At 46.0% G+C, this 14,493-nt stretch overlaps 1 protein-coding gene and 1 long non-coding RNA gene across 3 annotated transcripts in view; one reads left to right on the forward strand and one right to left on the reverse strand.

Annotated features, from left to right (window-relative positions):
- The first annotated feature begins 216 nt into the window (after nt 1-216).
- On the forward strand, nt 217-8,164 carry LOC134471574 (uncharacterized). The gene is made up of 2 exons (XR_010041030.1): nt 217-555; nt 640-8,164. It is a non-coding gene; the product is annotated as an uncharacterized LOC134471574 (long non-coding RNA).
- The window catches only part of Slc4a1ap (solute carrier family 4 member 1 adaptor protein), a 53,328-nt gene continuing 46,971 nt past the window's right edge, over nt 8,137-14,493 (reverse strand). For both annotated transcript variants that reach the window (XM_013155821.3, XM_063230526.1), the window contains one exon: nt 8,137-14,338. In XM_013155821.3, coding sequence (XP_013011275.1) covers nt 14,289-14,338 — 50 coding nt within the window. In that variant the 3' untranslated portion in view covers nt 8,137-14,288. The remainder of the gene's footprint in view (nt 14,339-14,493) is intronic.

Raw genomic sequence — 14,493 nt, forward strand, 5'->3', positions numbered from 1 at the left:
AGTCGGGAGCCCTGGCCAGGGCTGTAAGATAAGCGGACCCCTAGCAGGAAGCCGAGCCTGGTCTCACCTTCGCCCACCTACCCTGGGAGGTTGCCTGGGAGGACTGCCCCGACACAACCCAGGCTCCTCCCCAAGGAAAAAGGCAGGGCCGTGGGGCCCAGCACTCTGGCTTTGAGTCCAGGCTCTTCTGCTTTCTAGCTATATGACTTTCGGCAAATGCCTTAACCTTCCTGAGTCTTAGTTTCCTTGTCCATGCCTTGGGGGCAGCGACATGCTCTCACAGAGTCGTAAAGGCTAAGTGAGATAATGGATGCTAGATGACTGATTTGGGGGAGTTAGTAGGTGCTGCAGAAATGGAACTCATTCATCCATGAAGAGCGAGCATCTTCTATCATGAGAAATTCCATATGATTCTTATCTTTTTACTCAGGTTATGAAGTCAATACCAGGCTGGGAGTGATGGCACATGCTTTTAAGCCCAGCTACTCAGGAGGCTGAGGCAGAAGGATCCCAAGTCTAAGGCCAGCCTGGGCAATTTAGGCAAGATCCTGTCTTGTAAGTAAAAGGTAGGGATGTCCCTTCATGGTAGAGCATTTGCCTAGCATGTAAAATCCCTGGGTTCTATCATTAATATTGCAGAAAGAGAGAAAGAGAAGGAGAAGAAAAGAGAGAAGGAGAAAGGAGAAAGGAAAAAAAAAAAAAAAAGAGAAGTCAACATCAGATATCCAGACATTTGAGAAGCCAGCTGTTCACCGGTTAGATTCCCCGCTCCCTTCTCCCACCCGGTCCCATCATCCCGGAACAGAGACACCAGCTTTAAATCGCAACCAAGATCTCCATTTTGTAATCATCACATCAACAATCGATTCAGTCAAGAATCATCAAAAGATGCGAAGGTTTAATGCAGACAGGGTATTCACAGCTTACAGAATCTTCCACCCGACTATTAATTACAAAGGGGAACCTGATAGACTCCTCCTTAACCAAGTGACCCCAGTCATGATCACCAACCCAGACACAAAGAGGCAGCAGTGGCTCCTGCTGGGACCCGCTGAGAACCCAGCATCTCTGCGGTGGGAGCCCTGCTAGCCGGTGCCTAACCTGAATCAAGCCCTGAGCAACCCAAGCCGGGAACCTTCAGCAGTGCAGCTGACCTGTGCTCCTGAGTAACGCCAGCATCACAAAAGACAAGGAAAGGCCGAGGGACTGTTCTAAGCTAAAAGCTACAGAGACGGATTGTGAAACCTGGAATGGATCCTGGACCAGAGAAAAACATCTTTATTAAGAGCACACTTGGAAGAACCTAATGCACTGTAATATGGCCGGGTATTAAATAAGAGTATAGTATCTGGTTTTCCCGATTACGGAAAATAACCCATGATCTTGAGACATTCACACTGACATGTGTAAGGGCAAAGCAATACAATGCCTGCAACTTATGCTCAAAGGGTCCCCAAAAAAGAAAATAAGTACAAATATGTAAAAAAAAAAAAAAAAAAAGCAAGAAAAAAAAGAAAAGGTTAGAACAAATACAGCAAAACGTTGACATTTCAGACAGCCAAGGGAAGGGTACACTAAGGCTTTGAGCCAGTCCCACAGTTTTTTCGTAAATTAAAACTATGTCAAAATTTCAAAAGTAAAAAAGAAAAAAATTAGAGCTGGGGTACCTGTGGAAGCCTCCTCCTGTTGCCTGTCCCTGCAGTGCGGGGGAGCAAGGCTCTGACGGATCCTGGGTTCAAACCCTAGTTTCCACGTGTAAGCTGCACCCTGAGGCTTCGTCCCCGCACTGCAGTCCAGATAATGATAGACTGGCTCTGTCTTAAGATCTTTAAAAGACGGCCTCATGCACAGCAGACAAGCATGCACTCTCTGAGCTGTACCTTCAGCCCTTTTTATTTTTAAATTTTGAAACAGGGTCTCACGAAGCTTCCAATCTGTGATCCTCCTGCCTCAGCCTTCTACATAGCTAGGGTTACAAGTGTGTGCAGTGACACTCAGGGTACTACATGCTTTTCCATGAACACATGACATTAACAATGTGTAATATTCAAAACTGCAGTGTATGCTCTTGTGAAATTTAGGCCTTTAGTCGCTTAGTATGAGGTACTTGAATTAATGGATTATTCAGCTATTTGGCCTTCCCTTTTCAATTGATTATAGAGTGGAAAAGAAAGATAAATCTGTTTTTTCATTTCCAAAAACAGATTTTTTTTGCATTGAGAAAGGGAAAAAAAAATACCACTATCTATATTCTTGTAGTGGGAGCTGTGGCTGCCAAATATGGGAATTAAAAACAAAAAGTCTCTGAAATTTTTACTTGACCTATTAAGTTTTTGGTTTTTTTTTTTTTTTTTCCTTTTTATCGGTACCAGGGATCGAACTCACGACCACCTGCTTGCAAGGCAGGTGCTTATGCCGCTGAGCTCAATCCCCAGCCCCAACCTATTAAGTTTTAAAAATAGGTTGTTTTTTTGTTTGTTTGTTTCCTTTTTTATTTTCTTTTATAAGCACCGGGGATCGAACTCACAACTGTGCACTTGCAAGGCAGGTGCTTATGCTGCTGAGCTAAATCCCCAGTCCCTAAAAATAGTTTTTTAAAAAAGTGTTTTGTTCTCGTTCATGGGCTTAAAGAAGGTGCAAAAAGTTTTGCTGTTAAAAAAATTGTTAAAAGAATTAAACAAGGTAGTCTAAGTAAAAAAATGACATCTGCCAAACAATTGTTCACATATTCTAGATGTATATGCTGCTGAGACTCCAGAAGGGAAAAACACAGAGATCTTGCCTTTGGGTAGCTTATACTCATCAGAAAGATGGAAAATAAATGACTTCATAAATAGATGTTTACTTACAAACAGCTGTACAACCTTGGAGAGAGGTGGAAAGTGGCAGGAGGGACGGGCTCCCACCAGTAGGGTGGTCAGAGGATGCCGTTAAGGACAGGAAGGGAGAGATCAGCAGAGTAGGAGGAACAGCAGAGGCAGAGGCCCTGGGATGGGCAAGAGCTGGGTGATTCCAAGACACTGCCATCTTCTCTTCTCTGCTAGACCCCCGGCCACTCCCTGTGCCACCCCAAGGGGACAGAGCCCAGCGCAGATGTCCATTCGGTAGCAAGTGAACGGTGGAGCTCTGGCCCCAGTTTGCTCCCGGCCTTGTTAGCTCTTATCCTCACAAGGTCGCACCAAGGAAGCTTCTGCTCTGGCAGCTCTGCAATTCTCCCCTCTACATAACTGGCTTTAGAGGACCCACGGGGAAGGGACCCTGGAGACCGCGCCCCACCCCATTAGAGCTGAGGGAGCCCAGGCCTTGTGGAATGCAACTGAGTGCCCCCCACCCCCATGTCCATTTTGTTTATTTGTTCAGCGGGTTTGTTTCAGTCCTGGCACAGCCTGTTCTGACTCTGGAACATTTATGAGATGAGCCAATTTTTAAAAATCATAGAAAATAAATGGTTTACTTTTAGAGCAAAGGGGTGGGGTAGCCAGGGTGGGAGACAGGCTTCAGGCCAGCCCTAGGGCAGAATTTTGGCTTAGGTTTTGCTATACCCCCAGCCCTGGGAACAAAAGGACTATCAGTGGGATTTCCTGCATCCATTCTTCCAGTCTGCGATGGGGAAAGATTGGAGTATTTGGCTGTAAGATTTCCTGTTCTCATCTCCACCCGCAGCAGCTCCACTCCGGACCCTGGCTTCTAACTTGCTGAGCTCGAGCCACGGCTGGGCCCAGTGAGTGGGCTTGGGATGGAGGTGTCGGGGCAGCTGGATCGGTCTGCCCCATCTGCCTGTGCAGCCTCTGTAAATACTCTTCAAGAGTCGGTTGTTATGCCAACCTTGAACTGACTCTGTGCTCCACCAGTTACTTTTTAAATTTTAAATTTAAAAAAATGTCCACTTAGGATTAACAGGGCAGCTCAAATGCTGTATTTCTTGGCTTTTTTCTGACTGGATATTAATACAGAATAATATTTTATTTTGTGTTGATCTGAACCATTTCTTTGCAGCTTGGTAAATATGTGGTTACTAAAAACCTGAAAATGCAAACAAATCCAATTTTATTTACCCAATAAAATCATTTATTTAAACTTTAAATCCAGGGTGCTAGAGGGGATGGGGTAAAAGAGTTCCTGACAGTAAAAGGTCCTCGGTGAGGGTTCATTAATACATGGATCCATGAGGGCGATGGCACCTGTGACCCGCTGTGGTCCCCTGTTGGCTGTCCCAGGAGGACCAGGGGGAGGACCAGTCAGAAGTTACCTATCTGCAGGCACTTTCTCCCTAAGGGGAGCAACAGGCCCATCCCTAACCCCAGTCAGGCAGCACTAAGACTGGTGAGCACATGGGGCTAGGGCTGTGTGTCCCAGAGCCCCTCCAAGGAACATGGACGACAGCCTGGACTCCAACGCCAGCACCCACCCCAGCGCCCACTGCCCTGTGCTCAAGGCCATTGTCCAAGAAGCAGAGGCAGGCCAGCTGTGGGAGGTGCTGCTCTTCACTTCCAAGATTAGCTCAGACCTCAGACACACAGGCCAGCACCTGCCCTTCGTGCCAAGGGAAACAGTGGATGTCAGAAGCCTCCGTAGGTATCTGGAAGAGAACAGTGCCTGTGCTCCTCCCTTCCTTGTATGAGGTCATTGAATCAGGATGACAAAGCAAACAGTGACATGTGCTGGGACTTGTTCCCAGACTGAATCCAGGGTTTCTCCAGCCCTTCCCGCCTCCCCACCCAGAGTGGCAGACCCAGGTGTGGACAATGAGCTAAAACGGACTTGGTTCTGGGGCCCCTGGGAAATGAAGGGGAGCTGGGAGATGATGTCTGCGGTGGAAGAGAGGCGGCCCTGGCTCTGGGACATTCGCATTGCCAGACATTAACATGGTGCATTCCAGACTTAACAAGCTTGCACACATGCCAATTGGAGTTAAGGAGGGTGGGAATTCCTCATCACCGACTTCACCGACGAGGAAACAGGCTCATTTCAGGTCATCAGCCTCATCAAGGTTACATGGCTTATGCATGACAAAACTAGACTTTGACTGGTGGTTCAAGCTTGTAATTCAGACTTTGACTGGTGGTTCAAGCCTGTAATTCCGCGACTCAGAAGGTTCGGGAACAAGGAACGCAAGTTTGAAGCCAGCGTGGGCAACAGGGCAAGACCCTCAAAAAAAAAACAAAACCTGGGGATGTAGCTCACTGGCAGAACACTTGCCTCACACTCAAGGCTCTGGGTTCTCCCATAGTGCATGCATGCACACGTGCGCGCGCACACACACACACACAATGTGACTGGCAGTTTTGTTCTATCTTCCTCCCTCACCAGAGTTTCGTGAACTTACTGTGGATACACCTGCTTCACGCTTCTCGCCTGGTTGCACAGTATTCCCACACTAGTGTTTACTTTTCTCTTGCAGTCATTGTAAGAGTTGGCCTCATTCTAAGCAACACTGTGTGAATAATATGAAACATTTTAAATATACATTTAACATATCCCATCCCCCTTTTCATTACTAGGCTAGCGGCCAAAGGGATGGCCTGTGGAAATGCTCAGTATTGTGTACATGTCTGCTCAGCCGGTGTTACAGTTCTCTACAGTGAATGTAATCATTGTGCATTACAGCCACATGCTAGTAAAAGTCAAAAAAGAAAAATCCTCAACTAACGGCCTCTACTATGTGTGTTAGGGCTGTGCCCAGCTACAATCACAGTGATCAAATCATGGAGGATAAGAAGCAAACCACGGACTCTTAATGTCTAAGGGACAGACCTTACATAGCATATCCAGTCATGGCTCTAAAGATTAAGGGACACCATTCAAAAATCTGAAGATGAAAGCCAGGTGTGGTGGTGCATATCTATAATCCCAGCACTTGGGAGGCTGAGGCAGGAGGGTCACTGCAAGTTCAAGGCCAGCCTTGACTATGTAGTGAGACTCTGTCTCAAAAAACAAAACCAAAACCAAACAAAAAATCTGAAGATGAATCAGCAGGCCTTGCTCCTAAAAACCCCAGTGTACAGAGCTGTGTGTGTAGTGTGAGGCCCCAGCTACCATCTGATCTGCGGTACTACAAAACAAGCAAACAAAAACATCACAGACATAAACAACTGAAAACCAGAAGGAATAAGCGGATACCCTGGACTCAGAGAAACTCTGATCTAGCTTTGGTTCCGTCACAAGCTCAATGTGTCTTTGAGGAAGTCACTTCAACTTTCCAGGCTGTTTTCTTCGGTAGAGAGGATGATATTTCCATCTTCTGCTTTTCAAGACTGACTGGTAGGAGACTCATTCAAAAGGGGCAGCTGGGTGAAAAGCCTTCAAACTGCCATGTAAACAGCCTAAGACGTAAGGAGGTAATACTCCAGTTCTTCCACAGGGTGTTTGCACTGTAGCTGGAGAAGGACTATCCCAAGGTGGAAGGGACTGGGCAGCACCCTTTGGATCTGACCATGGACCCTGGCCATCGTGCTGCTTCCAGGTCCTGGGCCTGGAAACCACCGGGAAACGGAATCACCCTGCTGCCCTTACCTCCTTTACTCTCGGGGTTTTCTGATTCTTCCTTTTCTGTTTTAAAATACCTGTCTTTCGGCTCTCTGCGCCGGTTCGCTGCATCGTGATGGGTCTTTACTGCCCTCACGTGGTCACTTTCTGCCATGGCTACACGGTCTTAAGGCAGAACTGAAGAGACCGGAGCCAACCCTTAAGTTCAGGGTTTTCCAAGGCCAGCGAGGGAATTAAAATCCAAGTCAAAGCCAGCTTGTGGGATCCAGAGCTCCTTGCTGGGAAGGGGTATCCTGCTTGGTTTTGGCCCAAGTAGGGCAAGAATCCAAGTCTCTGGATTAATCTTGCTAAAGTGGTCAGTTCCCAACTCATCCAGGTTGCCCTGAGCGAGGTCTTGGAACTGAAAATAGCTGTGAGGTTTCCTTTCTCTGCCAGGAAAGCCAAAGGGTAGGAAGAGCTGAGACTTGAACCCACCCTACAACACTCGACCACTGAAACCAGCAGGTAACTAAGCACCTGTCTCGTGAACTGCTAGGCAGACTGGAACGGGTACAAAATATGTACTCCTGACCTCAAGAACTCATAAAGCTTACCAATGTGAATAACTCACACGCACATATAGTGAACAGAATCAAGGCCAGGCATGTGGTGCACACTTGTAACCCCAGCACTAGGGAGACTGAGGCAGGAGACCAGTGAGTTGGAAGCCAGCCTGGGCTACAGAGTGAGTTCAAGACCACCCCGCCATATAATGAAACCCCATCTCAAAAAGACCAAAAAACACAAAACACAAAAAACCCCACATACACACACAAAGAAACCCAGAATTAATCAATTATAATAAGGACTGATAAAAGTAGAAATAAAGTATTAAGAATTAATGAGAAGCACAGGGTTGGTAAAAGCCATGGGGATCAGGAAATTTCAAGAAAATAGGCTTGCTGGACGTGGTGGCTCACGCCTGTAATCCCAGCACTCGGAGGCTGAGGCGGGAGAATTGTTGTGAGTTCCAGACCAGCCTGGGCTACAAAGTGAGCTCAAGGCCAGCCAGAACTGCATAGCGAGACCCCGTCTCAAAAAAAAAAAAAAAAAAAAAAAAAAGGCTCAAAGCGCAATGTCTTTAAAATCAGTAGGACGTGGGGAACAGAGTACAACAAGGATTTCTAGGCAGTGAAACTATCCGTATATAATAGTGGATGCATGACCTATATTTGTCAAATCCATGCAGCATACAATGCCAAAAGTGAACCCTACTGTAAAGCATGGACTTTAGGTGAATGTTGTCCATGTAAGTTTATCAGTTACAAACAACATACCACTCTTAGGGGGTGCTGGTAATGCAGAAGCAGTGTGTTGTGAGGGCAGGGATGTATGAAGAGCTTTGACCTTTCCACTCAGTTTTTCCATGAATTTTCCCCAAAAAATATTCCCAAAAAATCACCATGGAAGAGATAAAGAACAATTTGATTAATTCCAGTTTTGAAGAAGACACTACCAGTTAGGAATTTTCTGTTAATAAGTCTCTAAGTTCAGTCATCCCTTGGTGTCCAGGAGAATTGATTCTAGGACTATCTGCAGGCACCATAATCTGTACATGCTATGTTGGTTACTTTTCTTTTATTGCTGGGACAAACTATCTGACACACAAAATTAAGGAATAAAAGGTTTATTTAGCTTACAGCTTGTGGAAGTTTCAGTCCATAGTCTGCTGGCTCCAAGGCAGGGTGGCTCATGGCAGAGGGCAACAGTTCATGGTGGTGGAAGACAACAAAAGCAACCAGAGCAAAGGGGGAAGAACACAGAAGACCCTGTCTCTTATACTGTATGTAGGCCACACCCACCCTACGATGACGTAGCACTCACACCCATAATCCCTGCATTGGACCATGAATCAATCACAAATTCTAGAAGCCCGCTCCCATGACTGCCTGAGGCTGTGGGGGGCCATCCAGACACAAACCATAACAGATGTTCAAATTCCTTGAATAAAACACATTGTATTTACATGTAACCACTCTAAAGAATATAGTCTACTGAAGAGCAGGAGCTTATCCAAGAAACATAAGCAAGAAAAATATTATTAATGGCAACTACATTTTTGGAAGAAGCAGTTATATGTTGAACATGGCTGAGATTTTACATATATTTTAGTTAACTGATCCTCCTCACAACAATACTACTAGTATATGTTATTTTCTCTATTTATTAGACAAGGAAACTGCAGTTCAAGGCTTGTAGAGCAAGGCTTGATAGAAGATACACAAGCAGAAGGAAAAGGAAAATGTTTGTTTAGTTTGTTTGTTTAGACTATCAGGGGTGTCTCATCAAGTGACATAAAGGGAAGGGCAAGGACACTGTGGGGTCATGAGGATCGAAAAGTACAGGAAATCCTAAGATAAAGGATAATAAGACCTCAAAAAAACTTGGACCTTGGGGCTGGAGATTTAGTTCAGTGGCATAAGCGCCTGCCTTGCAAGCAGGCAGTTGTGAGTTCGATCCCTGGTACCAATAAAAAGGAAAAAGACAAAAAAAAAAAAAAAACAACAAACTTGGACCTCACCCTTGGGATATCAGAGAACCTCTAGAGATTTCAAAGCAAGCCATCCCTCTCAGCATGGACTTGAGATGTACATGGAACTGTGATGCAAAAGTGAAGCAAGACCTGTGAGGGGTCGCGAGGTGCAGGATTCTGGATCACAGCAGTGAGCAGTGTTGAGAAAAATCCTCAGACCTCTGCCTGGAGGAATGAAAAGCAGCCCTTAGTGGGAGCCACTGTCCCCTTGTGTGCTGGGCCTCTGACCTGCCTCTTCCACGCCACATCCTAGGGCAGGTTTTCTGGTCTCCTCTGGAATTGTAACAGGCACCTAAAATCTTGGTCTGAGATGCCTAATTACAAGCAGGATAAAGTCTGGCACCTCTGCCCTCATTTTTACATCTCCCTTACTGTCTCACACTTCGCGTGAGATCCCTGCTCAGCTCTGTACTTCCAGAGTGCCTGTGCTACAGAGTTTATTAGCTCTAGTTACTTGGCCTCTCTCATTGTCTTCAAGACTGAGGACACAAGATGGGAGTAAAAGAAGTTAATTCTCAGAATGTGCAGAGCTATTCAATTGCCAGTTTTTGCAGCACCCAGTCCAGACTCCCTGGGCTGATACTTAGAAGCCTTGAGTCATTGTCCTTAACCTGCAGAGGCTTCCAGACCACCCAGTGATGAGCGGTTACCCCACGTCAGGAACTGAGGCTGCCCTCATCTCACGATGGGACCAAGCTTCCTCCTCTAGCGATGACGGCTGTCGCAGAGCCTCCCAGAACCAGTGCAGAGCTACCAGGCCACCAGACCACAACCGGATCAAGATTACCTACTCTGCCAGCTATAGGAACCCACAACGCTTGCCTTTATTCCTCATTTCTATAAAATCTGAGACTTCTGTGAGCCCTTGAAGACCGACTTTGAACTTCTCTGCTTCCTAGCATGGCCAGGCTGATTAGAGTTCCCTTCCTGCCCTTAACCCCTGCTCCTTTCCTTAACTGATGTTATGGAACGGGTGCGTGAGCGTGGGCTTTTGGGACCCGTTCCCCAGATGCAGGGCTTTTTTGTCTGTTTCACCCTGCGTTACTGGGTGCCAAACCTCTAACTTCAACACAGGAACAGGTCTGCTCAGAGACCAAAGACATCTTGAAAATTGTTTCCAAGTGAGGCATCTCGGGATCAGTGGCCAGTTACACCAGGAGGCTATGCAGTTTGATGCAGTGACCCACTTCCCAAAAGTCAAGTGTTCTGTGTCATTTCCCAGCAGCCCAGCCTCTGGTTGGACCAAAGCCTATGTGGGAACTCAGCCCCTGCTCCCAGGGCCTTTGGTTCCTGCCACAGGGCTGGCAGCTTTCCTCTGGCGCCCACTTTCAGGAAGCCATCCACAGCTGCTGGCTGGCTGCTGTCACTTGTCACTTCCTATCCAGGAGGTGGCAGCATTTCAGGGATCCAGAGATAGATCCTTGGGCTGCTGCTAATAGCTTCCAAATTGGGAACCGGGGTTTTATTTCCAAGTAGTTCCAGTAAAGTAATAATGGGGAGGGGTGTGGACCTCAAGGAACTAGCAAGCCTTAGTACCTCCTAAGCTGAGCTGGGACAATTTCAGGAAAAAATTTGTAGCACACACTCAACAAACTTAACTGAATGTGAGGGACACTGCACACGCCTAGTACGAGGCCTTGTTCTCGGAGTTTTGATTCAAGGAAGGAAAGGAAATGAGACTCTGGAGCAGTGTCTCTGTACTCTGCTTTCTCTCCCAGTTTCAGCCACGCCTGCCCTTTACTGGCTCTGGCTCAATGCTGCTTCTGGTATTAGCTATGACTGCCCTGAAGCTGCGCGTCCAGTTCTGTGACCAACAAAACCAAAACAAATTTAGACATACAAGAAGTAAAAATAAAGGCCACACAATCAAGGGACTTCTTAGGGATATACTGTCCTGAATGAATGCCAAGAAAGAAGTACATCTTCTATCTCTAAAACAACAAACAAACAGCTTTGAAATGAAACAAATTCATTTGCTGGAAGTCTAGGAAAAGATCAGTGAGCTGCCAGCAGCAACCCTGACTCCACAGCTGGGGAGGAGGGCTGAATCAGCACTGGGAAAATCACTCCAAGCCCTCAGGGAAAAGCAGAAAGAATAGAAAGGAAGGGGACAAAGGCAACAGACAACACCCTAATAACCGAACAGCAGGTTAATATAGAAACTTCATAGACATGAACTGATCCTCCGGACCACTCCTGCGGGGAGGCTGGGCACACACTGCAGGAAAGCCCACAGCGGCGGCAGAGATAGCGATGGCGACAGAACTTTTACTTCTCAAGGCCTCGGTTTCTTCACCTGTTTCCTCCCTTGGCACCAGCCTATTCCCAAGCCTTGCGTCTTTCCAAGTGCTGAACGACAGAGCTACATGAAGCTGGCCTCTGAACAGTGGAGGCTGATCCTCCCATTACAGTGCAGCGGCAAGGTCCGTGGCACGATCTCATCCTGATTTAAGCCTTGAAGTCTTTTTGTTTTTTCAGACAGGGTTTCACCATGCATTTCAGGTTGGCCTTGGATTGTCTTTGTAGTCCAGGCTGGCCTTGGATTTGCAGCAATCCTCCTGCCTCAACCTTCAGTGCTGGGATTACAAAGTGCTGGGATTATAGGCATGTGCCACCATGCCCCTATGAGAATACATTTTTTTAAAAAGGCTCAAGATGGGCTGGAGATTTAGCTCAGTGGCATAAGTGCCTGCCTGGCAAGCACAAAGTCACTGAGTTTGATCCCTGTACCAAAAGAAAAAAAAAAGGCTCAAGAATGTTCTATGATGTGTTTAATTATGCAGGATTTTTTTGCTTTTTCATCAGTATTGGGGATCAAAATCAGGTTAGGTCTTATTTTCAAGGAAATATGATATAATGATGTTCTCATTCACAAATACAAAAAGACAGGAGCACACATTAGGCTCCGCCTCCTTTTTGTAATAACAACTACGAACATCTACAAAACCCTGGAAAGTAAACCCACTTCCACCTTCTCATTTGATACGCACAGCACCTCTGAGTTTCTCAGAGCAGGAGGCATTGCTGCCCCATTGAGCAGTCAGAACTGAGACTCAGGAGAATGCAGTGCTGTGCCCAGTCACCTACTCAGCAGAAGGAGAGAAGACTCATGTGCAGGGCTTTTAAATCAAGTCCACCAGCCACTGGTGTCAACTGTACACGTTACAGTTGAGATTTTATTTTGGTGCATGGATTCTATTTGCTCTTAGTGTCTTTACACATGGGGCCATACCCACCGTCCCCAGAACACTTAGAATTCTGCGTTCCTGAAGCGGCTGTGCCCTGTGGAGCCTCTAGGACTTAAGAGTCCACTAACAGTGTAGAGAGAGGAAAGGATGTGCACGTGTGTACTTGTGTATTTGTGTGTGTGTTTGCAGCACCAACTGCAGGGCCTTCGCTTCACCTGGAGCAAGGCTATTTTTATCTGTTCATGAATTAGAGTCCACATACAACTTTATCTGAATAGAGCTGCATCTCTAAGGACCAATGTCTGTCTCGGATCTCCATTCACCACTTTGACTCAAGGTGGTATGGTCACTCTAACCCCAAATCCCTGTCACACCTTATATCATCAACCAGTTCTATCCAATCAGTCTGAATGAAGTCCAAAATGAGTTTCCATGGTACCCACAGTCCTCCTTCTTTTCAAGCTGGGATGGATTCTAGGGGAACTCCACCACTGAGCTCCAACGCTTTTTTTTTTTAGTGGTACTAGAGATTGAATCAAGGGCTTTTGCACTAAACTACATTCTAGGCCTTTTTTTCTTTTGAGACAGAGTCTTGCTAAGATGCCAAGGCCAGGCTCAAACTTTTGATCCTCCTGCCTCAGCTACCATAGTGCTGGATATATGGCATGTGACACCATGTCTGGATATCCCCAGCCCTTTTTATTTTTATGTTGAGAGGGTCTCACTAAGCTGCTCAGGCTGGGCTCGAACTTGTGACTTTCTCTCAGTCTGACTTAGTGCTGAGATTACAGGAGCATGCCACTACGCCTTCCTTCAGTGGATCAGACTTCCGACATCTGCCAGGGTGACTGAAGTTGCCCGTTACTGCTTTTCCTCTTCCTTCATAAATATTCCACTTTAGGAAAGCAGCAGCTTCACACACTCTCTAGGGGGCCGTAGCAATGCTCCTGCTGAGTATGTCTGCCTTCAACTAACTCAAGTGCTCTCCACCCCGCTTCACTCTCCGACTTTCCTTCCTACAGAGTGAGGCATTAATGACAGGCAGGAGGACAGGGAGAAAGACATCTTGCATTTCCTCCTGTGTCCGGGGAGGAAGGAACACTCACTCCCCACTCCAAAGTGAGAAGTCCCACCCTAAAGAGAACACACTCTGCTTTCCACTCTATGACCTTATTTATGTTCTTCCACAGAGGAGGGATAAGTAACCAATGAGGCAGAATGCAGAACGTTGAGTGGGCTGTGTGCATGGCTATGACCAGTGGCTATGTGCATAAGACGGTGCCATGGTTAACTGTGTCCTGATAAGCCAGGGTCGGCTTTCAAACTTGGTAAGAAAATTATACTTGGAATCAGTACGAAGCCCCACTATAAATCTATTTTTAGTTCTAAGAATGATGACCCACCAAGTCAAACCCAAGGCAGACCCTTATATTTCAACAGTTATTTGAGGATACAATACCAGTGAATTCTACAGCCTGACTGCCAGAGGCATCACAATGCTCAGGAAAAGTATGGTCCCTTTTTTGGTTTGCTTTGTGTTTTGTCATGATGCAGGGATCAAACCCAGGACCCCACACATGCCAGGCAAGACTTCCTTCTCAAGTCCCTAAGTCTTAAGAGGCTCGATCTTAAATCAACAGTACAGACATTTTTTGTATTCTCATTTTATAACAGAATCACGTATCTCACTTTTCTAATTCCCAAAGTATATGGTTTCCTTTTTACATATATACACTAGCACTTTAAACATAAATACCAAAATCTCAGAAGAATCAGATGGGAGGACAAATTTAAGCAGCCAAGAGCATGGAAGAAAAGGCCAGTCACCTGACTATACAAAGGCTCATCTAAGGGGCTGGGGATTTAGCTCAGTGGCATAAGTGCCTGCCTTGCAAGCGCACAGTTGTGAGTTTGATCCCCAATACCGATTAAAAAAAAAAAAAAAAAAGGCTCATCTAAACATCTCTCGCCTCCACACGACATAGCATCCAAAATATCTTATGTTCACTGTCTGCAGGTTGTCCTGTGGGAGCCTAAGGGAGTCAGTAGCCGTACTTGTCATTAAGATGAGTTCTGCCATCTCCACTTTGACCTACATCAAAACACAAAAAAAGAAAGAAATATATTTACTCTTCTGAAATCAAGAAGGAAAAAAGTATCCAGACAGCAATAGGGCACAAGTAAAACAAAGAAGTTTCTTCTATAGTAAAAATTTAACTTTTTGCATATAACTTCAGAATATAGTTA

The sequence above is a fragment of the Cavia porcellus genome, unplaced genomic scaffold, assembly GCF_034190915.1.
Source record: "Cavia porcellus strain 051 isolate PalLab524CR breed Dunkin Hartley unplaced genomic scaffold, mCavPor4.1 scaffold_1, whole genome shotgun sequence".
Classification (NCBI taxonomy): domain Eukaryota; kingdom Metazoa; phylum Chordata; class Mammalia; order Rodentia; family Caviidae; genus Cavia; species Cavia porcellus.